Here is a 26,130-nt window from a genome sequence, read left to right on the forward strand (position 1 = left end):
TTCCAGCTCTGTGGTTGATTCGCATCCTTTTTATTTTATTTTGTATTTCTATAGATTTAGGGAGTACAAGTGAGGTTTTGTTACACGGGTATATTGTGTAGTGGTGAAGTCTGGGCTGTTCATGTAACCATCACCTGAATAATGCATAATTTGTCTCTCTGTTACCGGGAGAGAGAAACAGGGGATTTGCAACAGTTGATGCAGGCAGGGGAAGAGTAGAGACTACGTGCTGAACCTTCTGATATCCAAAGGAGAAGAGACTATTTTCACCCAAGGGGAAGCTGGGGAAGAGACTCTGGCAGGTCACAGGGACTTAGGACTACGTGAAGTGAAAAGACGTCATGAATCATTGGAATTTTTGGGGGTGGCAATTGGATCCTCCCACTCTTCCTATTTCCATCCATAGACTCCTCCTTGTTAATCTAGTTCTGCAGACGCCCCGATCCTGGCAAAACTACTGCTCTCGGTCTCACCTCATGCATAGCTCTGCATGCCGATCCCTCTCTCCCGCCTGCCTTCCCTCTCTGCTTTAAGGGGATCTGGGGCTTTGGGGCTTTGGTTCTCCACAAGCACTTGCTCCATGTTGACCAGGTGGAGAGGGCCAGGGGCTTCCAGGACCTCCTCAGCGAGACATCATCTTCACAAACTCTGCAAAGCAAAAACAAACAAACAAACAAACAAACAAAAAATCCAGTAAGGCATCTTGTTGTAAAAGCCCCCAATATTATTTTTTTGAGCCTTTCCTATGTGGCAGGCACGGCTGGTGATCCCTGGGAAATTACTTAATCCCTCTATGCTTCCATTTCTCCACCTATGAAATGGGAATCCGATCTCTTTGGCAACTTACTTAACCCTGTACCTCAGTTTCTCATCTATCAAGTCAGCATGTTTAATAGATTTATCTCATGAGGTTGAGATAAAATTGGCTTAGAGGCTGGGCTCGGTGGCTCACACCTGTAATCCCAGAACTTTGGGAGGCTGAGATGGGCAGATCGCTTGAGCCCAGGAGTTAGAGACCAGCTGGGCAACATAGTGAGACCCCCAACTCTACAAAAAAATTAAAAAATTAAAATAGGTAAATAAGATTTGCTCAGAACCGTGCCTGCCATCTCAGCCACCCCATGTAAACTACTGTGGTTATTATTATGCTCATACTTCTGAATAATTTCAATATGTTGCAGTTTCTTCATTTCTGTCATGAAAATAATCTTTGCATGTAAATAAAACATTAAGTTTAAAAAAATGGGAATCCTAGTATTGCTATTTCCTTATATGGTTTTTAAGACTGTTAATGGCATAAAGCTCATAAAAAAGATGAAGTTTCCCATAAACAGCTATTGTTGGCCGGGCGTGGTGGCTCACGCCTGTAATCCCAGCACTTTGGGATGTCAGGGTGGGCGGATCACTTGAGGTCAAGAGTTGGAGACCAGCCTGGCCAACATGGTGAATCCCCATCTCTACTAAAAATATAAAAATTAGCAGGGCATGGTGGCAGGCACCTGTAATCCCAGCTACTCCAGAGGCTTGAGGCAGGAGAATTGTTTGAACCCAGGAGGTGGAGGTTGCAGTGAGCTGAGATCGTGCCACTATACTCCAGCCTGGGCGACAGAGCGAGACTCTGTCTTAAAAAAAAAAAAAAAAAAAAAATAATAATAATAATAATAATAATACAATGGTACTTTGTGCTTGATTTCTTTTAGTTTTCTCCAAAAGGTGTCATCATCCACCCCATTTTACAGATGGGAAAACTGACCCTTAAGAGAAAAAGTGAGTAGCATAAGGCTACATGCTCAGTCAGCGATGATCCTGAATTTGAAGCCCCTGAATCTGACCCCAGAACTCCAGCTGCTAGCCAGTCCAGTCTCTTTCCGATGGGACAAGTTCTTCCTAGGATAAAAGGCGCCCTGCAAACTAAGAAGGAATGGGCAAGGCGGAAGGGGGTCCTGAGCATGGGAAGGAAAGGGCCTTGGCTGAGGTGTTCCTCGGAGCCACATGATGTGAGGGACACCCATTTGAAATGAATGGCCTGGGAGGAAAGGGACGGAACAAATGCTTCCAAAACCTGCCACCCACTTCCATTCTCCAACTTGGAGAGGAGTGAGGAGTGGCCAACTTGGAAAATCTGACTGTGAGTTGGAAGTGGATTCCTGCAGTGGCTGCCCCCGCTCCCCACCAGGCCCAGTCAATGTCACCTTCAAAGTCAACGGTGCCGTCTCCATTAACATCAGCCTCCCGGACAACCTCAGAGATCTCCCGGGGAGTGAGCCTCTCTCCCAGGAGTCTCTGCATGGCCTGCTGCAGCTCCGCCAGGGTGATCTCCCCATCTCCGTTCGTGTCAAACTGAATAGAAGCAGAGGTAGATGATATCAGCAATGACGACGACAGCCACAAGATGATGGTTTACCCGTCACTTACTGTGCGTCAGACACTGAGCTAAGAGCTTTGGGAATGTGAGCCACTAAAATGTCAGCTCCAAAGGACAGTTTTGTTTTGTTTTGTTTGTTTTGTTTTGTGTGAGACAGTCTCACTCTGTCACCCAGGCTGGAGTGCAGTGGTACAATCTCAGCTCACTGCAGCTTTCACCTCTTGGTTCAAGCGATTCTCATCCCTCAGCCTCCCGAGTAGCTGGGAATACAGGCATACGCCACCACGCCTGGCTAATTTTTGTATTTTTAGTAGAGACAACGTTTCACCATGTTGGCCAGGATGGTCTTGAACTCCTGACCTCAGTTGATCCACCTGCCTCAGCCTCCCAAAATGCTGGGATTACAGGCATGAACCACTGCGCCTGGCCAAAGCTTTTTTTTTTTTTTTTTTTTTAAATGAGACGGGGTCTCACTATTTTGGCCAGGTTGGTCTTAAAATCTTGGCCTTAAGCAACCCTTCCTTCCACCTCATCCTGCCAAAGTGCTAGGCTTACAGTCGTGAGCCAAGGTGCCCAGCGATACATCTGAAACTTACTTTCAAAGTGATTTTTGAAATATATATTATTATTTACTACAGTTATCCTGCTGTGCAATAGATCTCAAAAGTTATTCCTCCTGTCTAACCAAAACTTTGTATCTTTTGACAAGTAACTGTCCATTCTTTTTCCCTGGCTCCCCAGTCTCTGCTCACCACCTCCACCTTTCTTTTTATTTGCATGAGTTCAATTTTTTAAGATTCTGCGTGTAAAATCATGTGGTATTTGTCCTTTTGTGCCTGGCTTATATTGCTTAGTATAATGTGCTTCACGTTTATTCACGTTGTTGCAAATGATAGAGTTTCCTTCTTTTTAAAAGCTGGATATGCTGGGCGCGGTGGCTCACGCCTGTAATCCCAGCACTTTAGGAGGCCGAGGCGGGTGGATCACCTGAGGTCAGGAGTTCGAGACCAGCCTGACCAACATGGAGAAACCCTGTCTTTACTAAAAACACAAAATTAGCTGGGCGTGGTGGCACATGCCTGTAGTCCCAGCTACTCAGGAGGCTCAGGCAGGAGAATCGCTTGAACTCGGGAGTTGGAGGTTGCGGTGAGCCGAGATCCTGCCATTGAACTCCAGCCTGGGCAATAAGAGCGAAATTCCGTCTCAAAAAATAAGTAAATAAATAAAATAAATAAAGAGAAAGAAAATTTTAAATGACCTATGCGACTTGCACTGTATTTCTTTTGGACGACGCTGCTGTAGGCTGAGGAAGCTGCAGGTTTACAAGTGCTGTAAGGCAGGAAGGTGTACTTGAGGAAGAGGGAGAAGCAGGCAGTGTTTAGGGAGGCATGAGCTGGGGAGAGATGAGCATGAAATAGACAAGGTCTCAGTGTTGCAGAAGGCAGGGCCCAGGTACATAGGGGCTTGTGTGTCATGGGACGTTGTCAGGATTTGGTTCTGAGTAACACAAGAAGCCACTGGAGAATTTTAAGCAGGGGAGTGACCAGATCTGATATATATTTTAAAAGAACGTGAGCATGAAACCCTTTTGTGTAGAGAACAGACCACACGGGAGGACCATGATGGGAGTCTGGAAACCAATTAGAGGGTCGCCATGATCATCCCGGTAGGAGATGACTGTGGCTTGAACCAGTTAGCAACAGCAGAGCTCGAGAAGGAGAGCTGGCTCCCCGATGTTTTGGAAATTGAACATACTAGACTTTCTGGTAGACTGGTTAAGGGTGTGCAGGGTAGAGCTTTGGAGGCAGTTCATTAATTCAACACATATGTATCCATATTGCTAAAAAATAATATGTGTCAATAGTGCCCATGCGGAAGGCACTGTTCTTGGGACTGAGCGTGGAGCAGCGAGCGAGACACTTAGAAATACTTGTCTTCTGTGCCTGGCTTATTTCACACAGCATACTGTCCTCCAGGTTCATCTGTGCTGCTGCGTGGGGCAGGATTTCTCTCTTTTGTAAGGCTGAATATTGTGTTTAAATATATACCACACAGAAGGAGAAATACGGCATAATTCCACTTACATATGAGGTACTTAAAATAACCAAACTCATAGAAGCAGAGAGTAGAAGGATAGTTGCTGGGGGTTGGGAGGACAGGGAATCGGGGAGATACCGTACCATGGGTATAAAGTTTCAGTTATACAAGATAGGTTCTGGAGATCTGCTGTGTGACATTGTGCCTATAACTAGTAATACTGCATAATGACAGATATTGCTTTTAATGGCAAAACCACAATTACTTTTGCATCAACCTAATAACTATGGGCAAAAGACATGAACAGCCATCTCTCTAAAGAAGACAAACAGGCAAAAGACGTGAACAGCTATCTCTCTAAAGAAGACAAATAAATGGTAAACAGGTTCATGAAAAAAATGCTCAGCATCACTAATCATTTGGGAAATTTAAATTAAAACCACAATGAGATATCACCTCACACCTGTTAGGATGGCTATGGTCAAAAAGATGAATAATAACAAGTGTTGGTGAAGATGTGGATAAAAGGGAACCCTGGTACACTTTTGCTGGGTATGGAAATTAGCACAGCTATTATGGAAAGTGGTATGGGGGTTCCTTAGAAAATTAGGCCGGGCACGGTGGCTCAAGCCTGTAATCCCAGCACTTTGGGAGGCCGAGACGGGCGGATCACGAGGTCAGGAGATCAAGACCATCCTGGCTAACACGGTGAAACCCCATCTCTACTAAAAAAAAAAAATACAAAAAACTAGCCGGGCGAAGTGGCGGGCGCCTGTGGTCCCAGCTACTCGGGAGGCTGAGGCAGGAGAATGGCGTAAACCCGGGAGGCGGAGCTTGCAGTGAGCTGAGATCCGGCCACTGCACTCCAGCCTGGGCGACAGAGCCAGACTCAGTCTCAAAAAAAAAAAAAAAAAGAAAATTAAACCTAGTGCTGCCATATGACCCAGCAATACCGCTTTTGGGTATGTACCTAAAGGAATTGGAATCAGTATGTCAAAGGGATGTTTGAACTCCCCTGCTCATGGCAGCACTATTCACAATAGCCAAGGTATGGAAGCAACCTGTGTCCATCAAAACAGAAGAGTGGATAAAGAAAATGTGGCATAACCACACAATGGAATACTAGTCAGCTTTTTTTTTTTTTTTGGATGGAGCTTCACTCTTGTTGCCCAGGCTGGAGTGCAAGATAGGTTCCAGAGATCTGCTATGATCTCTATGTGGCTGTATAGAGTGGCATGATCTCGGCTCTCTGCAACCTCTGCCTCCCGGGTTCAAGCAATTCTCCTGCCTCAGCCTCTGGAGTACTTGGGACTACAGACGTGCACCACCATACCCCACTAATTTTGTAATTGTAGTAGAGACGGGGTTTCTCCATGTTGGTCAGGCTGGTCTCAAACTCCTGACCTCAGATGATCCACCTGCCTCGGCCTCCCAAAGGGCTGGGATTACAGGTGTGAGCCACCACGCCTGGCCTTAAAATTTTCTAGTAGCCACATTTTTAAAAAGTTAAAAGGAACAAATGAAACTGATTTTTAATGGTCTCTTTATTTAACCCAATATATCGAAAGTGTTATCATTTCATCATGTAATCCGCTTAAAAATTATTAAGTAGCTCTGTAGGTAGCATTCTTTTTATGCACACTGGATTTCACAAGGCAGTAAGTTCTAAGTTCTCAGTAGGTGCTTAGCATCTTCATTATGATACTTAGCATAGAAGTTTACTTAAGTATACTAGTATATTACACTAATTATATTAAGTATACTAAGTCTTAATCCAGTGTTTACTTTACACTTACAGCACTTCTTAATCCAGACAACTTTTTCTTTTGGTTTGAGATGGAGTTTCACCCTTATCACCCAGGCTGGAGTGCAATGGTGTGATCTCGGCTCACTGCAACCTCTGCCTCCCAGGTTCAAGCAATTCTCCTGCCTCAGTCTCCCAAGTAGCTGGGATTACAGGTGTCCACCCCCACGCCCAGCTAATTTTTGTGTTTTTAGTAGAGACGGGGTTTTGCTGTGTTGGCCAGGCTGGTCTTGAACTCCTGACCTCAAGTGATCCACCTGCCTCAGCATCCCAAACTGCTGGGATTACAGGGGTGAGCCACCACGCCTGGTCCAGACAATTTTTTATCAGAAATATTCAATCTGTTCCTAGGCTTCTACATAACACTAACAGTTGAAGAGGTGAATTCACATACCCAAGTCATTCTAGACAAGAGCTTTACAATAAAGTAAATAGAATGAAGTATTTGTTTTTAAATTTAAATAAACTGTATTTATTTATTTAGAGACAAGGTCTCACTCTGTCCCAGGCTGGAGTGCAGTGGCGCAATCTTGGCTTACTGCAACTTCTGCCTCCCTGGCTCAAGTGATCCTCCTATCCCGGCCTCCCAAAGAGCTGGGACTACAGGCGTGTGCCACCATGCCTGGCTAAGTTTTGTATTTTTTTTTGTAGAGACGGGGTTTTGTCATGTTGCCCAGGCTGGTCTGAACTCCTAGGCTCAAGTGATCCACCGACCTCGGCCTCCCAAAGTGCTGGGATAACAGGCGTGCGTAACTATGTACAACCTGCAAGAATCATACTTAAATACTGGAATTTGTATTCAATTGCATATAAATGGACATTAAATAAATAATTTAATTGAAATCCATTGGTTAAACACAATTAAAAATTTGGCCAAGCACGGTGGTTCACACCTGTAATCCCAGCACTTTGGGAGATCAAGGCTGGTGGATCGCTTGAGGTCAGGAGGTCAAGACCACCCTGGCCAACATGGTGAATCCCCGTCTCTACTAAAAATACAAAAGAAATTAGCCAGGTATGGTGGCGGGCACCTGTAATAGCACTTTGGGAGGCCGAGGTGGGCGGATCATGAGGTCAGGAGTTCGAGACCAGCCTGGTCAACATGGTGAAACCCCCGTCTCTACTAAAAATACAAAAATTAACTGGGTGTGGTGTCGGGCACCTGTAATCCCAGCTACTTAGGAGGCTGAGACAGGAGAATGGCTTGAACCCGGGAGGCAGAGGTTGTAGTGAGCTGAGATTACACCATTGGACTCCACCTTGGGACAACAGTAAAACGCCATCTCAAAAAAAAAAAAAAAAAAAAAATCCTGACATTTATTTTAGAGACGGCAGGATCTTAGATAAGATTTATAATCTTCATGAGCCTCACTTTTCTCATTTGTTTCATTGGGATACATGACTGCTTGCTACTCCTAATGTGTGTGTGTGTGTGTGTGTGTGTGTGTGTGTGTGTGTTTTGAGGATTAAATCAGAGAAAGTATACAGAGGAATTGATCCATTGCAGGTGTTTGGAATACATTAGTTTTCTTCCCTATTTATCGATCCCACCATGGCTAGAAAAAAAAAGGGGTGGGGGCCTAGTTGGTGGGTGCTGTCCATGGTAATAGCTAATTATAGGCAGACCCTCTGGGGTCTGCCTCTACCGTCACCAGCACCATGACACTGTTAACTCACCTCCTTGAAGGCATCCCGCATCTCCTGGACACCGATCATCCCAGCTGTTTCTGCAAGCAATTTGGGGGTCATCAGCTCCACAAAGTCATCAAAGTCTACACGGCCACCCACTGAGGAAGATGGCACAGGATTAGCGAGACCCCACAAGCCCCGGCCTTCCATTATCTCACTTTGTGCTTTGAGTCAGTTCCAGAAATAGATCAGCTCCTATCTCCCTGCCCTATATGAGCCGTCTTTGACTTCCTCCCTCCAGCAGCCAACTCCAAGCTCTCATGTCCCTCTAGCCTGAACAGGAGTGGACAGGGTGCGGTACGTTGGAAGTAACTGTCTGTGTGATTTTCAGACAGTTGGTTACGATGTTTCTCCTCCTCTGTAGACCCGTAAAAAGAGGAGCATGAATTAAATGAGCATTCAAGTTTCTTTCAGGTACGAATATTATCATTTATCATTACCTTGAATTCAACCTTGTTTAGTCTGTTACATGCCCAGAAGCAAACCCAATTGCTTTTTTTTTTTTTTCTTTTGAGACAGAGTCCACTCTGTTGCTAAGGCTGGAGTGCAATGGTACGATCTTGGCTCACTGCAACTTCTGCCTCCCGGGTTCAAGCGATTCTCGTACCTTAGCCTCCCAAGTAGCTAGGATTACAGGTGCCCGCCATCACACCTGGCTAATTTTTTTTGTATTTTTAGTAGAGACGGGGTTTCACCAAGTTGGCCAGGCTGTTCACAAACCCCTAACCTCAGGTGATCTGCCCACCTCAGCCTCCCAAAGTGCTGGGATTACAGATGTGAGTCACCGTGCCCGGCCTCAATAGCAATTTCATTCTAGCTGAAATCTCAAAATCAGTTATGATCTCCATCAAAAAATCCATCCATCCTTTCTGTAACACAATTCACCAACATCAGCTCCAGCTCCAAGTTTGTTTCCAGCATCCAATACAGCTCCAGTCTCTTGCTCAGCTGATGGATCTTAGTGGTGATAGTAATAACTACATTTAATAAGAATTTACTGGAGGCTGAGCCTTTATCTGCATCAGCATCTTTACCCCTTCCTTTCCATAGTCCCATAAGGTAAGGTGAGAAGTATCTTGCTCTACAGATGAGGAAATGGAAACTCAAGAGTAGCGGATAACTCTACTTTTCAAAATCACCGTAATTAGTAAATAATAGAACTGAGATTTGAACACAGACCTATCTCTAAAAGCTTTTAACCGCTTCAAATGCTGCCTTCCTGAGTCGAATCTGACCTGTTTTCTTCCAGACTTCTAGTCCCTCTCACCCTCCTCTCCATCCCCAACTCTACTCTCAATCTCTACATCCTTCCCAATTCTGCCCTGATCCCTTCCCTAACCTCGGCCATCCCTCCCATTCCCTGGACTCACGGTTCATGCGGATTTGCTGGCCGAGCTCAATCAGTTCCATCTCTGTGGGCATGTAACCCATTGTCCTCATGAGATTCCCCAGATCCTTACAAGAGATGAACCCATCTCGGTCCTTGTCGAACTCAAGAAATGCTTCCCGCAGCTCTGAAAGTTAGGAGGGAACATTGAGGGAACTTGAAACAGTCAGTGGGGAAGAGTGCCATCTCTTAAAGCTATCAGTGAGGCTCCAACTAGAGACTCCTTAAAGGAGTGTACATTAAAAAAAAAAAAAAAAAAAAATCAAGGCTGGGTGTGGTAGCTCATGCCTGTAATCCCAGCACTTTGGGAGGCCGAGGCAGTTGGATCACCTGAAGTCAGGAGTTTGAGATCAGCCTGACCAACATGGCAAAACCCCATCTCTACTAAATACAAAAAATTAGCTGGGCGTGGTGGTGGGTGCCTGTCATCCCAGCTACTCGGGAGGCTGAGGCAGGAGAATTGCTTGAACCTGTGAGGCAGAGGTTGCAGTGAGACGAGATCGTGCCATTGCACTCCAGCCTGGGCAACAAGAGCAAAACACTGTCTCAAAAAAAATTTTTTTTTTTTTCAAAAAAGAGTGATGGATGAAATGCTTTAGCAAAAGAGGCATCATTCCTGAGACCACTAAATGAGAGCACTGGCATCCTTCAGATTCTTGGGTGAAGTTTTGGGGAACCTCAAAGTCACCAAGAGAGAAACTCATTTGTTTCACTCCTGAGTCTTGGAGACCCTTGAGGATGGGTATGCCTTCGAAATACTTTGGGAGGTCCTTCAACTGCCATGAGAAAGAGTTCCACAAAATTACAGTTGAGTGGGAAGAGAGGGGGATTGTAAAAATTCCATGTAAAGGAATTTATACAGAAATTCAGAAAGGGATGGAGGGCAGGTCAGGTGGGTGGATGGCAACGTGGGGGCAATTGGGGAATACGGAGTTACCTTCAATCTCATCTTGTCCCAGTGGTCTTTCCTGGAAAGGAATGCAGATGAGAGGGAATTTGGAGAGAGGGTCACCCATTCTTCAAAGGTCTCCTTGTTATCCCAAGCTCCTCGCCACTCTCTCATGGTTCTCTTCCCATTCTCTCTCCTCCTCCATCCCTCCCATTCCTTTTCTCATCTCCTGACTCCTGTTCCACAGTTCTTGGCTCCCCACTCGATCTCAATTCCTCTCCCCCACCCATGAATCCCGATCTCCCTTTTTCTCCCTTTCTTAGACAAACACCCATCATATTGTGTCAAAGGGGGTCTTAAACACTGGGGAGTCCAATCTCTTCCATCACCAGATGAAAAAAGCGAGACTTCACAACCACAGCTAACTCATTCAGAGTGCTGACTCTGTGCCAGGCAGTTTCCACAATCATTTCATATAAACCTCAGAACTGCTCTGTGAAGTGGATCTACATCTCGTTTCCATTGTACCCATGAGAAAGCTGAGGAACAGAGAGGTGAAGGAACCTGCACGAGGTCACACAGCTCACAAGCGGCAGATCCCCTCCCAAGGGAGGAAGGCATTCAGTTACTCCCTGGAGGTCATGGGGCAAGTCAGACGCAGCTTTGGGATTTGAATTCAGGGCTCCTGACTCCCAAGTCAGAATTCTTCACACTAACCCCCATTAATTCCTTCTCACCTGCCTCCAATCTTCCTGTCAATGGTTAGAATCCCTGTGCACAGAAACAGCATTCAATGGCATTCAGGCAGGAGGGTCAGTGCCAGCATGACCAATTCCTAAACACTCTGAGAATGTCCAGTTATTGCTGCCCCACCTACTCCTGCACATACCTGAAGGGTTGAGCTTAGATATACATGGCATGTTAACAAGGAAATTCTACTGATCACTGGCCTCTTTAACCTTCCCATCTCCCTTTATCCCCGGAGCTTTCCCTCAGCTTCTCTTTCATCTGATCCCCTCCTTGCGATCCCTCATCACCCTTTTTAAATTCTTTCTCTCTCTCTTTTTTTGAAACAGAGTCTTGCTCTGTCACCCAGGCTGGAGTGCAGTTGTGTGAACTCAGCTCATTGCGACCTCCGCCTCCTGGGTTCAAGCAATTCTCCTGCCTCAGCCTCCCTAGTAGCTGGGATTACAGGCACCTGCCACAGCGCCCAGCTAATTTTTGTATTTTTAGTAGAGACGGAGTTTCACCATCTTGGCCAGGCTGGCCTTGAACTCCTGACCTCATGATCCGCCTGCTTCGGCCTCCCAAAGTGCTGGGATTACAGGCGTGAGCCACCACCTGGCCTTTTTCATTCTCTTTTTTTGGTGATCTTAAAGCCTAACAATTAAAAGTATGCCCATTCATCTAAGAAAGAAAAACTATACTTGCCCTTAATTTACCCTAAATAAATCCATAAATAGAAAAAAAAAAGTATGCCCACATATCTGGACAAGTTGATATATATGGAAAAATAAAAAATAAATTAAAAAATTTAAAAAGCATGCCCACAGGAATCAAGCAGACCTGACCCTGCAACTTACTTTTTTTTTCAAATGAGACAGAGTCTCACTCTGTTGCCCAGGCTGGAGTGCAGTGGCATAATCAGGGCTCACTGCAGCCTCCACTTCCTTGGCTCAAGCGATCCTCCTGCCTCAGCCCCCTGAGTAGCTGGGACTGTAGATGCATGCCACCATGCCCAGCTATTTTTTTGTATTTTTAATAGAGATGGGGTCTTGCTGAGTTTCCCAGGCTGGTCTCAAACTCCTGGACTTAAGTGATCCTCCCGCCTTTACCTCCCAAGGTGCTGGGATTCAGGCATGAGTCATTGTACTTGGCCAACCCTGCCACTTACTAACTGTGTAAGCTTAAGGCAAAGGGCTTCATGACTCAGAGCTTCACTTTCCTCACCTGCAAAATGGGAATGAAAGCCACTGACCTTATGAGTTGTTCCGAGGTGTAAATACTATCAGGCGTGCAAATCCCTTTGCACAGGGCTGGGCACACAGCAATGACTTAATAAGTGCAGCTATTGTTATTAACATCATCATCATCACCATCATCATCACCACCACCACCACCATCATCATCACCACCACCACCACCACCATCATCACCATCACCACCATCACCACCACCACCACCATCACCATCATCACCATCACCATCATCACCATCACCACCACCACCACCACCACCATCACCACCACCACCATCATCATCATCACCATCATCACCATCATCATCACCACCACTACCATCATCACCACCACCATCACCACCACCATCATCATCACCATCATCATCACCACCACTACCATCATCACCACCACCACCATCACCATCACCACCATCATCATCATCACCACCATCACCACCACCACCATCACCACCACCACCACCACCATCATCACCATCACCACCATCACCACCACCACCACCATCATCATCATCACCATCATCACCACCACCACCATCATCACCACCACCACCATCACCATTACCACCATCATCATCATCACCACCATCACCACCACCACCATCACCATCACCACCATCATCACCATCATTATAACCATCACCACCATCATCATCATCACCATCACCACCATCATCATCACCATCACCACCATCATCATCACCACCACCATCATCACCATCACCACCACCACCATCACCATCACCACCATCATCACCACCACCACCATCACCATCACCATCATCACCACCATCATCACCATCATCATAACCATCACCATCATCACCACCATCACCATCACCATCATCACCACCACCATCATCACCATCACCACCATCATCATCACCATCACCATCATCACCATCATCATCACCATCATCATTACCACCACCATCATCACCATCACCACCATCATCACCACCACCACCATCATCACCACCATCATCACCATCATCATCACCATCATCACCACCATCATCACCATCATCATAACCATCACCACCATCATCATCACCATCACCACCACCACCATCACCATCACTATCACCACCACCACCACTATAATCACCATCACCATCATCACCATCATCACCACCACTACCACGATCATTATCACCACCACCACCATCACTATCACCACCACCACCATCATCATCACCACCATCATCACCACCATCACCATCACCACCACCATCATCACCATCACCACCACCATCACCACCATCACCACCATCATCACCATCACCACCACCATCACCACTGCCAGCATCATCACCATCACCACTATAATCAGCACCATCATCAATGCCATCATTATCACCACCACCGCCATCATCACCACCATCACCATCATCACCACCATCACCACTGTTATCACAATAAGCATCCATAGAAAAGGATAATGGTAATCTCAACAATGACATCATCCCACTTCTCTTCATTTTTCTTCCCTTTCTCTCCTTCTTTTTGCTCCTGACTTCTGATTTTACCCCCACCCATTTATCTCACTGGCTTACATGACCCCACCAGGGTCCTTGGAATTCTTGTACCTCTCAGCTCCTGCTCTATCAGCCTGTTCCCCTGGTTCTATGGCACCATCATGTCCTCTTCTTTGTCCCACACTCCTGCTCCCCTTGCCCTGCCCACCACACTTCCCTCTCTCCCCACCTCACCCGCTGTTTCTCAGCAATGCCTTTCCTCAAGAAGATGCAGGCAGGGCCCATGGGGAACTGCATGGAGGGCTGGGGTGGAGCTTGCAGGGCACCAGTCTCAAGATGGCCCCTCCTCCCTGCTCCCTGTTGGAGCTCAGCCTCCTTATCTTCTGTAGCACTCCTTTGCCACCTCTTCCTGCCTCTCTTGGCTTCTCCCTCGGTCCCTGTGTCTTAGAGCTGTGACAGCTGGGCTGGAAATCTCTACCCAGTTGGGGAGGGATCAGAGCTGTCCCTGCCTCCCCATCTGGCTTGAATGATATGGGTGGGGAGAGCCAGAGTCAGGCTCTGTGACTCCTTTATCCCCAGAGTGGAATTGGAAGGTGCATTTTAAAAACGAGAATTAGAGGCTGGATGTGGTGCTCATGTCTGTAGTCCTAGTGCTTTGGGAGGCTGAGGTGGGAGGATTACTTGAGCCTGGGAGTTTGAGACCAGCCTGGGCAACACACAGAGACACTGTCTTTCAAAAAATAAAAAAATAGCCGCGCATGGTGGCTCACACCTCTAATCCCAGCTGCTCCAAAGGCAGAGGTGAGCTATGATTGCACCATTGCACTCCAGGCTGCAGTGAGCTATGATTGCACCATTGCACTCCAGCCTGGTTGACATGGTGAGACCCTGTCTCAAAAAGAAAAGAAAGAAAGAAAGAAAGAAAGAAGGAAAGAAAGAAAGAGAGAGAGAGAGAGAGAGAGAGAAAGAAAGAAAGAAAGAAAGAAAGAAAGAAAGAAAGAGAGAGAGAGAGAGAAAGAAAGAAAGAAAGAAGGAAAGAAAGAAAGAAAGAAAGAAAGAGAGAGAGAGAAAGAAAGAAAGAGAGAGAGAAAGAAAGAAAGAAAGAAAGAGAGAGAGAAAGAAAGAAAGAAAGAAAGAAAGAAAGAGAGAGAGAGAGAAAGAAAGAGAGAGAGAGAGAAAGAAAGAAAGAAGGAAAGAAAGAAAGAAAGAAAGAGAGAGAGAGAAAGAAAGAAAGAGAGAGAGAGAGAGAGAAAGAAAGAAAGAAAGAAAGAAAGAAAGAAAGAGGGAGGAAGGAAGGAAGGAAGGAAGGGAGGGAGGGAGGGAAGGAAATAAAAGAAAATGGGGGAGGGGATTAGAGCAGAGGGCATCATTTATTCAATGTTCCAACAAGCATGTGAAGGGTCAATCCAAGACTGGCTTCTAGGCAGTGAGATGGAGAGCACAGGGCGCCTGGCCTCAGGGAGCTTTCCTGGGTGAGTTGGGAATGTGTGCGAGTGAGCAGGATGCAAGCATGGACTTCAAGAAGTGGGCGTGCACAGTGACTAAGAGCATGGCATTTTCTCTTTCTCTGTTCATCTCTTTCCTTCTGTCTTTCCTGAATGATTTAGAGGGGAAAAGCAAGGTGGGGGTGTCAGGGAGGGTGAGAAGTTATGGTGGTGTCAAAGCCTAAAGGGGTTTTGAGGTTCCACACTAGGTAGGGTTAGGGGAGGAGGGGGCTGGGGGCCATCTGGTATGGGGAGCCAGATGGGGTAGTGGGGTGAGGAGGAGTCCACAATTTGGAACATGAACTGAGTGGGGTGGGGGCATTTATATGCAGGCATTTTCTGGGGCAGGGGTTTGCACTATAAGGCAATTAGGGAGGAGGCCACACAGGGGGCATCTGGCATGGGTTGTCACAACCCAAGCAGAGACAGAAGGATGTCCATTCATGGGAATAGCAAGGTGTACGGTGTTGAAGCCAGACTAGGCTGGGAAAGACATTCCCACAGGGGTGAAATGGAAAAGGAGAAGGGAAATTGGCTACACATGGTGAGTAAGGGGAATGGGGGCCAGGTCTCCCACTGTTGGAAAAGGGAGTTACTAAGACAGAAAGGAGGAAAGTCGAATGAGCCCTGTGGTGTTGGACTGTAACTGGAGGTGCTGGTATGTCCTCGTGGATCTCAATTGTGTATAGAGATAAAAATAAACACATAATTTCAGTGTGTATAGGAACATTTGTACACATATTCTCTAGCTCTCTCCACTAAGAGAACATAGAAACAGGGATGGCCCATACAAATGAGCACCGCTAGCATCCAAATCTTGACTTCTATTTACTATTCTCCATCAAATGACACCAGAGTGCTTAGGAAATTTGGCCGATTCCATGTCTAGGGCAAAAAAAGAACAGGATGAACCTACAAACATCCTATGCTTAAAGCAAGAAATTGCTCAGAGTTATGAGAACATGTGGAAAGAACAAAGGAGTCTGCTTGAAGAAGCTCCATTGGCCATACTGGGCAGTTTGAGAGTCAAAATAAATAATGATAGTAACAAATTATACAGGACCACAGAGGAAACCAGGAGTCCATACTCAGATAAATAAAAAGGTAAGTGGGAAGTTTGATATTTACAGAGCTCAAAATACCTCCCTACAAAATACCAGTTTCAAAGGAGTTACTTTATAGTGGACAAACATGGCAAACACCATCTTAGTCAAAGTGGACAGCATCAGTAATGTGGTAAGTTGGAATTTTGCACCACCTGACAGGATGTCACGAGAACAAAGCGTCGCTTCTGTAAGATTCCTGAATCTCATCATAATCAGACGTCAGACGAACCCAAATGGAGGGATGGTTTACAAAATAACTGGCCTGTAAGCTTCAAAAATGTCAAGGTTATGAAAATCAAGGAAAGACTGAGGAACCATTTGAGATAGGAGGAGACTAAGAAGACATGGCCGAGGCCGGGGCGGTGGCTCACGCCTGTAATCCCAGCAATTTTGGAGGCCGAGGTGAGCAGATCACTTGAGGTCAGGAGTTTGAGGCCAGCCTAACCAACATGGAGAAACCCCGTCTCTACTAAAAATACAAAAAACTTAGCCAGGCGTGGTGGCGCATGCCTGTAATCCCTGCTACTTGGGAGGCTGAGGCAGGAGAATCGCTTGAACCCAGGAGGCGGAGGTTGCAGTAAGCCCAAGATTGTGCCATTGCATTCCAGCCTGGGCAACTAGAGTAAAACTCTGTCTCAAAAAAAAAAACAACAAAAAAGCCACGACTGAATGCAACACAGAATTCTGAACTGGATCCTTCTGCTCTCAAGGTCTTCTTTGGGATGACTGGTGGTTTGCTGGCAATAGTTTGACAGCCCCTTGGCCTGTAGATGCCTCACCCCAATCCCTGCCTCCATGTTCACATGGCCTCCCCTCTGTATACATGCCTCTGTTTTTAAACTCCACCCCTTTTAAAAAAATTTTTAAGTCTGGGATACATGTGCTGAACGTGCAGGTTTGTTACATAGGTATGCATGTGCCATGCTGGTTTGCTGCACCCATCAACCCGTCATCTAGGTTTTAAGCCCTGCATGCATTAGGTATTTGTCATAATGCTCCCCGTCTCCTAAATCCCCCCTTTTCTTTCTTTTTCTTTTCTTTTTTTTTTTTTTTTTTTTTTTTTGAGACAGAGTCTCACTCTGTTGCCAGGCTCAAAGGGTTATGAGAACCTGTGCAGTGGCGTGATCTCGGCTCACTGCAACCCCCGCCTCCTGGGTTCAAGCCGTTCTCCTGCCTCAGCCTCCCGAGTAGCTGGGACTATAGGTGTGTGCCACCAAGCCCAGCTAATTTTTATATTTTTAGTAGAGATGGGGTTTCACCATGTTGGCCAGGATGGTCTCGATCTCTTTGCTTCGTGATCCGCCCGCCTCGGCCTCGCAAAGTGCTGGGATTATAGGCGTAAGCCACTGTGCTGGGTGAAATCCTCCCTTTTCATAAGGACAGTAGTCATTGTGGATTAGCGTCCACACAAATGACCTCATCTTCACTTGATCACATTGGTAAAAGACCTTATTTCCATGCAAGGCCACATTCACAGGCACTGGGGGTAACAATGGCCACATCTTTTGGTGGGGGTGGGACACACAGTTCATCCCTTAACAGTCCTGCTTTAATTCTGGAGAGCCTGTATGAATAATAATTGCTCTGGAACTCCGTCAGTGCCAGACATTATTCTAAGGTCTTGAGACTCATTAACTCAGTTAAGCCTTTCAAGGATACAGGCTCCATGATGGTCTGTTCTACAGATGATGGAACTGGGGCATGGAGGCGAAGGATCTTGTCCATGTTCTCATGGTGAGTAGGTAACAGAAGTAAGATTCAAGTCCAGCTGTGGAGCCACCATGCTGAATTGCTGAGATACAGACGGAAGAAGATGGAAAGGAAAGGGGGAAGGGAAGAAAGGAAGAAGTAAAGGGTACACAGAGGGTGAAAAGGGCCACAGCAGGGGTGGTGGCAGACCAAGACACACACGCACAGCTAATCCATCAGTTAATCAGCAAGCATTTATTGAGCACCTGTTGTATTCTCAGAGCTCCACTTGGCTGGAGAGACAGCCCATGATTTAAACCCCAGCTCTTACTTCTACAGAGCTAACTTCTACAGAGCTACTGGCTGGAAGTGCAGTAATAAAGGAGCAGTGAAAGGCATTGGTCTGATCTGCCGCATTCATTTTGGCTATCCGGACATTGGACATGATACTTCTGATTGTCAGAGACTCATGCGCCAGCTCCAGGATCTCCCAAGGGACCTGCAGGACACATTTCACCACCTGCAGCTCCTTGGACCCCTTCTTCTGAATGATGCTATCAAAATCACAGTCCAGCTGGTCACTGGTGATTGGCCCTGTTAGGATAGCCAAGGTGAACTCATGAAGTGTGTGGCTGAGGGGAGTGAAGAACAGGAAGGCCACGTGGACATCAGGGCCCTGGTAGACCAACAGGCCCATACTGCCCTGGAAGCTGAGGCTCATCTACACCAAGGAGCAACTTTGGGCATAATGCTTCGGGTAATAGAGCCTGGGGAGAAAGGAAAGTTAGAAGTTACCACTGTGCTTTGTAGGAAGTGTTGCACATTGGATAAGATTAGAAGATCTGGAAGCCTCTACAGGTCAGACATGACTTAGGAGAAAGACATTCATCCATTCTTTCATGAACTGAGAAGACCTGGAGCTCTGCCACCTCCTCCTGTGGAGCTCTTGTGATCTATGTTTACCATGTAAATGTTTATGTATCCAACACTATGCTTATTAAGCATGTATCAGATGCTGGGCTAGGAGCGAACTCTTCGGCCTACATCAAATGTCATGATACCTGCCAGAATTCACAAGATCTGATCTCTGTCCATCTCTCCAATCACCTTTCATTCCGCGCTTCCCCTACCCTGATCCAGCAATAGCAGCTTTCTTCCTGTTCCTTGAATAGACTGATATAGTTTGGAAATTCATTCCCTCCAAATCTCACGTTGAAATGTGATCCCCAGTGTTGGAGGTGGGGCCCAGAGGGAGATGTTTGGATCATGGCGGTGGATCCTTCATGAATGGGTTGGTGCCTTCCCTGCGGTAATGAGTGAGTTCTTGCTCTATTAGTTCACTTGAGATCTGGTTGTTAAAAGGAAACTGGTACTTTCCTCCCTTCTCTCTCTCGCCATGTAACATGCCATCTCCCTTCCCCTTCCACCAGGATTGGATGCTCCCTGAAGCCTTCACCAGAAGTAGATACAGGTGCCATGCTTCTTGCACAGCCTGCAGAACCATGAGCCAAATAAACCTCTTTCCTTTATAAATTACCCAGCCTCAGATATGCCTTTATATCAGTACAAAATGTTATAGACACAGGTAAGACATAGATCAAGGTCTTTCCCACTCCAGATACTTTGCATTTACTTTCCCTTTGCACAGAATTCTGTTCCCCAAGACTTCCTCATGGCCACCCCTTCTCAGTATTCAGCCCCAGGTGAAAGGTCTCTCCCTCGGGATGCCTTCCCAGACCCCCAGCCCCTTTCCTAAAAAGCCTTCACTTCACTCCTCAGCACACCGCAGGTTTGGTCGTCTCAACGGCACTTACTCTCCATGGCCATCCTGTTGACTCCTTTGTTTACCTGTTTATGTCATGTTGCCCCCTGGGAGGAGGTACCATTCTACAAGAGCAAGAGCCTCACCTGACCTGTATGCAGCCATGGCTGCAGGACCTGGGCAGACTGGATCTAGTCGGCATCCAGGAAATGTTCGTGGAATCAACGAATGAAAGAATGGACACTGTGGGGGGCAAAGTGATGTGGTTCCTGACCCCACACTGCTGCACACCTTGTTATGAGGAGAGAGAGTCAACAAATAAGCATAAATAAGCCCTGAGTTCTACAGGTGAGAAGGTGGGAAGTGGACAGGCACAGAGGAAGATCATGTGTAGACACAGGGAGGCACCATCTGCAAGCCAAGGAGAGAGGCCTCAGGAGAAACCACCCCTGCTCACACCTTGATCTTGGACTTCCAGCCTCCAGAACTGCGAAACAATAAGTGTCTGTTATTTAAGTCACCTGATCTGTGGTGCTTTTTTGAGACGGAGTCTCCCTCTGTCAGCAGGCTGGAGTGCAGTGGCACGATCTGGGCTCACTGCAACCTCCACCTTCTGGGTTCAAGCGATTCTCCTGCCTCAGCCTCCCAAGTAACTGGGACTACAGGCGCGCACTACCACGCCCAGCTAAGTTTTGTATTTTTAGTAGAGCAGGGCTTCTTCACCATGTTGGCCAGGTTGGTCTCGAACTCCTGACCTCGTGATCCACCCTCCTCCACCTCCCAAAGTGCTGGGATTACACGCTTGAGCCACCACACCCAGCCTCTGTGGTACTTTTTAATGGCAGCCCCAGCAAACTAATATACAACCCCTCATTAGAAGACAGATGAGTAGCAAATAATCGACCTTCCTCATGCCAGGCAGGGCTTTTGGGGAAACTGTCTGGGGAACACAAACTGGTCCAGAGGCCCAGAGTGGCTTTCTCTTCCCTCTACCTTGCAACCCTGAGGTCACTGACTCAACCTGGTCCTCAGGGTGCTAATTATCTTGTCTAGGGACCAACTACACTGGAGCCAGGTGGGCCTTTGAAAAGGTGACTCAGATAAAGCTACTCCCCTGCTCAAAACTTAACAACAGCTTCCCACTATATGCAAAATAAAATTCTAACTCTTCCCCTGGTTTCTGTCATCGGGGTCCTGCCTGTGTCTTTGTGGCAGGCTGAATAATGGCTCCCAATGATGTCCCTATCCTAATCCCTGGAGCCCATGAATACGTGACTTTTTTTTTTTTTTTTTTTTTTTTTGAGACAAGGTCTCACTCTGTCACCTAGGCTGGAGTGCAGTGGTGTGATCTGGGCTCACTGTAACCTCCGCTACCCAAGGTTAAGCAATCCTCCCACCTCAGCCTCCTAAGGAGCTGGGACCAGAGGCATACACCACCATGCCTTGCTAATTTTTTGTACTTTTAGTAGAGATGGTGTCTTGCCATGTTGCCCAGGCTGGTCTGAACTCCTGAGCTCAAGCGAACTGCCTGCCTTGGCCTCCCAAAGTGCTGGGATTACAGGTGTGAGCCACTGCTCCTGGCCAGTATGTGACTTTCCATGGCAAAAGGGACTCTGCCAATGAGGTTAAGCTAAGGATCCTGAGATGAGGAGAGGATCCTGGGTATCTGGGTGGGTCCAGTGGAATCACATGGGTCTTTCCTTATAAGAGCAAGGCAGGAGGTCAGAGCAAGGAGGAGATGAGATGACAAGCAAGAGGTTGAAGGAGGGGCCATGAGCCAAGGAATGTGGGTGGCCTCTAGAAGCTGAAAAAGGCAAGGAACAGCTTCCCCCGTGGAGCCTCCACAGAAGTCGGCCCTGCTAACACTTCGGGTTTTACTCCTTAACACTCGTTTCAGATTTCTGACTTCTAGAACTGTATGAGTCCATTCTCACACTGTGATAAAGACACTACCTGAGACTGGGTAATGTATAAACAAAAGAAGTTTAACTGACTCACAGTTCCACATGGCTGGGGAGGCCTCAGGAAACTTATTAGGTCGGTGTAAAAGTAATTGCGGTTTTTGCCATTACTTTTAGTTGCAAAACTGCAATTACTTTTGCACCAACCTAATACAGTCATGGTGGAAGCAGGGCATCTTCTTCACAGGGTGGCAGGAGAGACGAGAGAGAATGAGAGAGACAGAGAGAGACAGCAGGGGAAACTGCCACTTAAAAACCATCAGATCTCATGACAACCCCCTCACTCTCATGAGAAAATCATAAGGCAAGCCACCCCCAAGATCCAATCACCTCCCACCAGGTCCCTCTCTTGACACGTGGGGATTACAATTCGAGATGAGATTTGGGTGGGGACACAGAGCCAAACCATATCGATAGAGTAAGCTATCTGTGGAGATATCTGTGGCCTTTCATCTGTGGCCTAGGAACAAAAGGAAAGACAGTTTCTTGCATGACTCAGCTTAATTAAGCTTTCAGCTTAATTTTTTATTTTTTATTTTTTTATTTTTATTTTGGAGGCAAGGTCTTGCTCTGTTGCTCAGCCTGGAGTGGGGTGGTACGATCATAGTTCACTGCAGCCTCAAACTCCTGGGCTCTGGCAATCCTCCCACCTCAGCCTCTTGAGTAGCTGAGACTATAGGCCTGTGCTACCACAGCCAGCTAATTTTTAAAATTATTTGTAGAGATGTGGTCTCACTATGTTGCCCCAGGCTGATCTTGAACTCCTGAGCTCAAGTGATCCTCCTGCCTTGGCTCCCCAAAGTGCTGGGATTATAGACATGAGCCACAGTGCCCAGCCACAGCTTAAGTTTTTCCTTTTGGCACAGTGAATTGGGGTCGTGAGATTTCATTTTCCTTTCACAGAGCTATGGTTTGGCTCTGTGTCCTCAACCAAATCTCATCTCAAATTGTAATCCCCTCTTGTTGTGGGAGGGGCCTGGTGAGAGGTGATTGATGGGAGTGTACTTCTCCCTTGCTGTTCTGGTGATAGTGAGGGAGTTCTCATGAGATTTGGTTGTTTAAAAGTGTGTAGCACTTCCTGCTTTGCTCTGTCTCTCTCCTGCTCTGCCATGGTAAAGATGTGCTTGCTTCCTCTTCACCTTCCACCACGATTGTAAGTTTCCTGAGGCCTTCCAGTCATGCTTCCTCTTAAGCCTTTGGAACAGTGAGCCAATTAAACCTCTTTTCTTCATCAATTACCCAGTCTCAGGTAGTTCTTTATAGCATGTGAAAATGGACTAATATACACAGAGACAAGCATGGAACAAATTCTCCCTCACAGATCCCAGAAGGAACCAGCACTGCTGATACTGTGAATTCACACTTCCAGCCTCCAGCACCATGAGACCATCAATTTCAGTGAAGCCACCCAGCCAATGGTATTTTGTTACAGCAACCCTAGCAAACAAACACAGCCTGCTTCACTCTTCAGAAAACCATTCACTCCTGACCCTGTTCGTGGTCAGTCCACTACTGAGACACAAGCTCAAGTGGGGGAGAAACTACCTATCTTTTTTCACCCCTTCAGCCCTCCTGCCTGTTGCAGAGAAAGTTCTCCAACAGATACTTACAGAATGAGTTATAGGCATCAGAGTGACTATGGTCTCCCACTTACATGGCCGCGTTCCTCATCTCTCTAAGGATCTTCTTCTTGTTTTCCCTGACGTTCATCTTGGCTAATGCCAAGAGTGGCCTCACCACATCTAGAGTGTAGGTGTCAGCGAGCTTGAATGTGTCGTATGTGTCACTCCATGCCTCAATATCATCTGAAGCATAACCAAACCAATGAAGAAAATGCATCGTGAGTTTGGACAATTAATTCTGCAGATTTTGTCTGTTTACATCAGGGCTTGTCAAACTACAGTTGTAGACCAAATCCAGTCAGCCCACCACTTTGGTTTTATAAATAAAGTTTTACTGACACATGAGGTAATGGATTTATCTATATTTTTATGATCCATGCCCCTTCCAGTCTTTTGAGACAGAGTCTCACTCTTGTCTCCCAGGCTGGAATGCAATGGCACTATCTTGGGTCACTGTAACCTCCATCTCCTAGGTTCAAGTAATTCTCCTGCCTTAGCCTCCCAAGTAGCTAGGATTATGGGCATGCATCACCACGCCTGGAGAATTTTTTGTATTTTTTAGTAGAGATGGGGTTTCACCGTGTTGGCCAAGCTGGCCTTGCACTCTTGACCTCAGGTGATCTGCCCCTGCTTGGCCTCCCAAAGTGCTGGGATTACAGGTGTGAGCTACTGCGCCTGGCCCCCCACTTCCTGTCTTCTTTACTACTCCAGTCTGCCTCTCCTGGAACTACGGCTGATGCAGCGTAGGTAACCAATAAGTGTTTGTTAAATGAAGGAAGAAAACAGACACAATTTATCCCTAATGGGAGTCTCATCGCAGGAGACATGATTGACAAGCTAAAAGGAGTCCACTGTGGGAAGTGGTACAATCAGGCCCTGGAGTACCACCTATCCTGTATTCTAGGCCTTCCAGGCAGCTGCTCACCTGAGACTGGATGAGGAATGTGGGATGTCCAGGTGGAAGGCGTTGGATATTCAGGTAGGACAAGAATGCTGCAGAGAGGCAGCAACATGCAGAGGCATGCAAGGCCGAGGGAGGCAGCCTGGCATCTCCAGGCCCGAGGGTGGACAGGATGACTCACTGGACCATCAGATGTTGGAGCATAACGAGATGTCCCCCAGGGCACAGCGCAGATCCATTCAGCCTGGCCTGGTGTTGATATGGTTTGGCTGTGTCCCCACCCAAATCTCATCTTGAATTGTAGTTCCCATAATCCCCAAGTGCCGTGGGAGGTAATTGAAGCATGGAAGTGGTTACCTTCATGCTGTTCTCGTGACAGTGAGCGAGTTCTCACGAGATTTGATGGTATGTATTAATTTATTTGTTTGAGAAGGAGTCTCGCTCTGTTGCCAGGCTGGAGTGCAGTAGCGTGATCCCGGCTCACTGCAACCTCTTCCTCCCAGGTTCAAGTGATTCTCCTGCCTCAGTCTCCTGAGTAGCTGGGATTACAGACACGCGCCACCATGCCCAGCAATTTTTTTTTTTTTTTTTTTTTTGTATTTTCAGTAGAGACAGGGTTTCAATGTGTTAGCCAGGATGGTCTCGATCTCCTGACCTTGTGATCCACCTGCCTTGGCCTCTCAAAGTGCTGGGATTACAGGTGTGAGCCACCGCGCCCAAATGATCTGATGGTTTTATAAGCATCTGGCAGTTCCCCTGCTGGCACTCACTTCTCCTTCCTGCCGCCTTGTGAAGAAGGTGCCTTGCTTCCCCTTCGCTTTCCACCATGATTGTAAGTTTCCTGAGGCCTCTCCAGCCATGCTGAACTGTGAGTCAACTAAACCTTCCTTTGTAAACTACCCAGTCTCAGGTATGTCTTTATTAGCAGTGTGAGAACAGACTAACATAGGTGGCTTCTCAACCTGCTTCTCCCCTGCACCTACCTCCACAGGCATCTGTGTTGAACAGGGGAAAATGCATCACCACTGGTCCGGTTTCTCCTTTCAGGATGTAGCAGCTGGCGGGGGCCTTGGACCACAAATCCAGCTTAGCCTCTTCTACGTGGGGAAAGGGGATCTTGTGGCGGCGGCAATAGTCAGTGGTAGCCCGGATGGTCTGAGAAGGAGGCAATAAGAAACTGTTGCAAGACCTCTCCCAGAAGACCTCCGGGGCCTGGAGACCTGACGGGACCTTAGCTAACAGTCCAGACACACGACAGAGCAGGGCTCAGCTTGGACAGGGACAACATCTTCTGTAAGGGAAAGAGTGAGCCTCTGCCATCACCTGCACGCCGAGTCCACCTGGAGACAATATTTGTGAGGTTAGAGAGTAACCTTTCGGGCTGGGGGCTGTGGGACTCAGAGGACAAGGAAAATGGTGCCTAGATGAGGCTTTGAATCCCAGCTCTGCCACAGAAAGATGTTGGAGACCTCATCTCTACAATAATTTTTTTTTTTTCAATTAGCCAGGCATAGGGGCATGCACAAGTAGCCCTAGCTACTCAGGAAGCTGAGATGGGAAGACCATTTGAGCCCAGGGGTCCAAAGAGATGTGTGGTATGGGTACATCTCACCACCTCTGCAAAGGAGCTCTGTAATATCCACCTCACAGGGGTATTTGGAAGATAAATGAGATATTCTCCATCATCACTGTGTAACAGAAATATAATGTCACCGTGAAGGTACTTTTCTTTTGTTTTCTTATTTTTTAGATGGAGTTTCACTCTTGTTGCCCAGGCTGGAGTGCAATGGCACGATCTTGGCTCACCGCAACCTCTGCCTCCCAGGTTCGAGCGATTCTCCTGCCTCAGCCTCCCGAGTAGCTGGGTTTACAGACATGTGCCACCATGCCCAGTTAATTTTGTATTTTTGGTAAAGACGGGGTTTCTCCATGTTGGTCAGGCTGGGGATCCTCAGGTGATCCACCCACCTCGGTTTCC

At 46.9% G+C, this 26,130-nt stretch overlaps 1 protein-coding gene across 5 annotated transcripts in view; it reads right to left on the reverse strand.

Moving 5' to 3' along the window:
* Positions 1-14: 14 nt before the first annotated feature.
* LOC102142596 (calcium-binding protein 5) overlaps positions 15-26,130 on the reverse strand; it is a 77,368-nt gene continuing 51,252 nt past the window's right edge. The window contains exons 15-21 of one of the 5 annotated variants that reach the window (XM_045380873.3): positions 25,136-25,307; positions 23,284-23,434; positions 10,220-10,250; positions 9,266-9,409; positions 7,884-7,933; positions 2,193-2,340; positions 15-648 (exon numbers count right to left, since the gene is read on the reverse strand). In XM_045380873.3, coding sequence (XP_045236808.2) covers positions 9,332-9,409; positions 10,220-10,250; positions 23,284-23,434; positions 25,136-25,307 — 432 coding nt within the window. In that variant the 3' untranslated portion in view covers positions 15-648; positions 2,193-2,340; positions 7,884-7,933; positions 9,266-9,331. Of the gene's footprint in view, positions 649-2,192; positions 2,341-7,883; positions 7,994-9,265; positions 9,410-10,219; positions 10,251-13,861; positions 14,072-18,142; positions 18,674-23,239; positions 23,435-25,135; positions 25,308-26,130 lie in introns of those variants that run through there. The other 4 variants (XM_045380872.3, XM_045380878.2, XM_045380874.2 and 1 more) reach the window with 4 other exon arrangements.

The sequence above is a fragment of the Macaca fascicularis genome, chromosome 19 (assembly GCF_037993035.2).
Source record: "Macaca fascicularis isolate 582-1 chromosome 19, T2T-MFA8v1.1".
Classification (NCBI taxonomy): domain Eukaryota; kingdom Metazoa; phylum Chordata; class Mammalia; order Primates; family Cercopithecidae; genus Macaca; species Macaca fascicularis.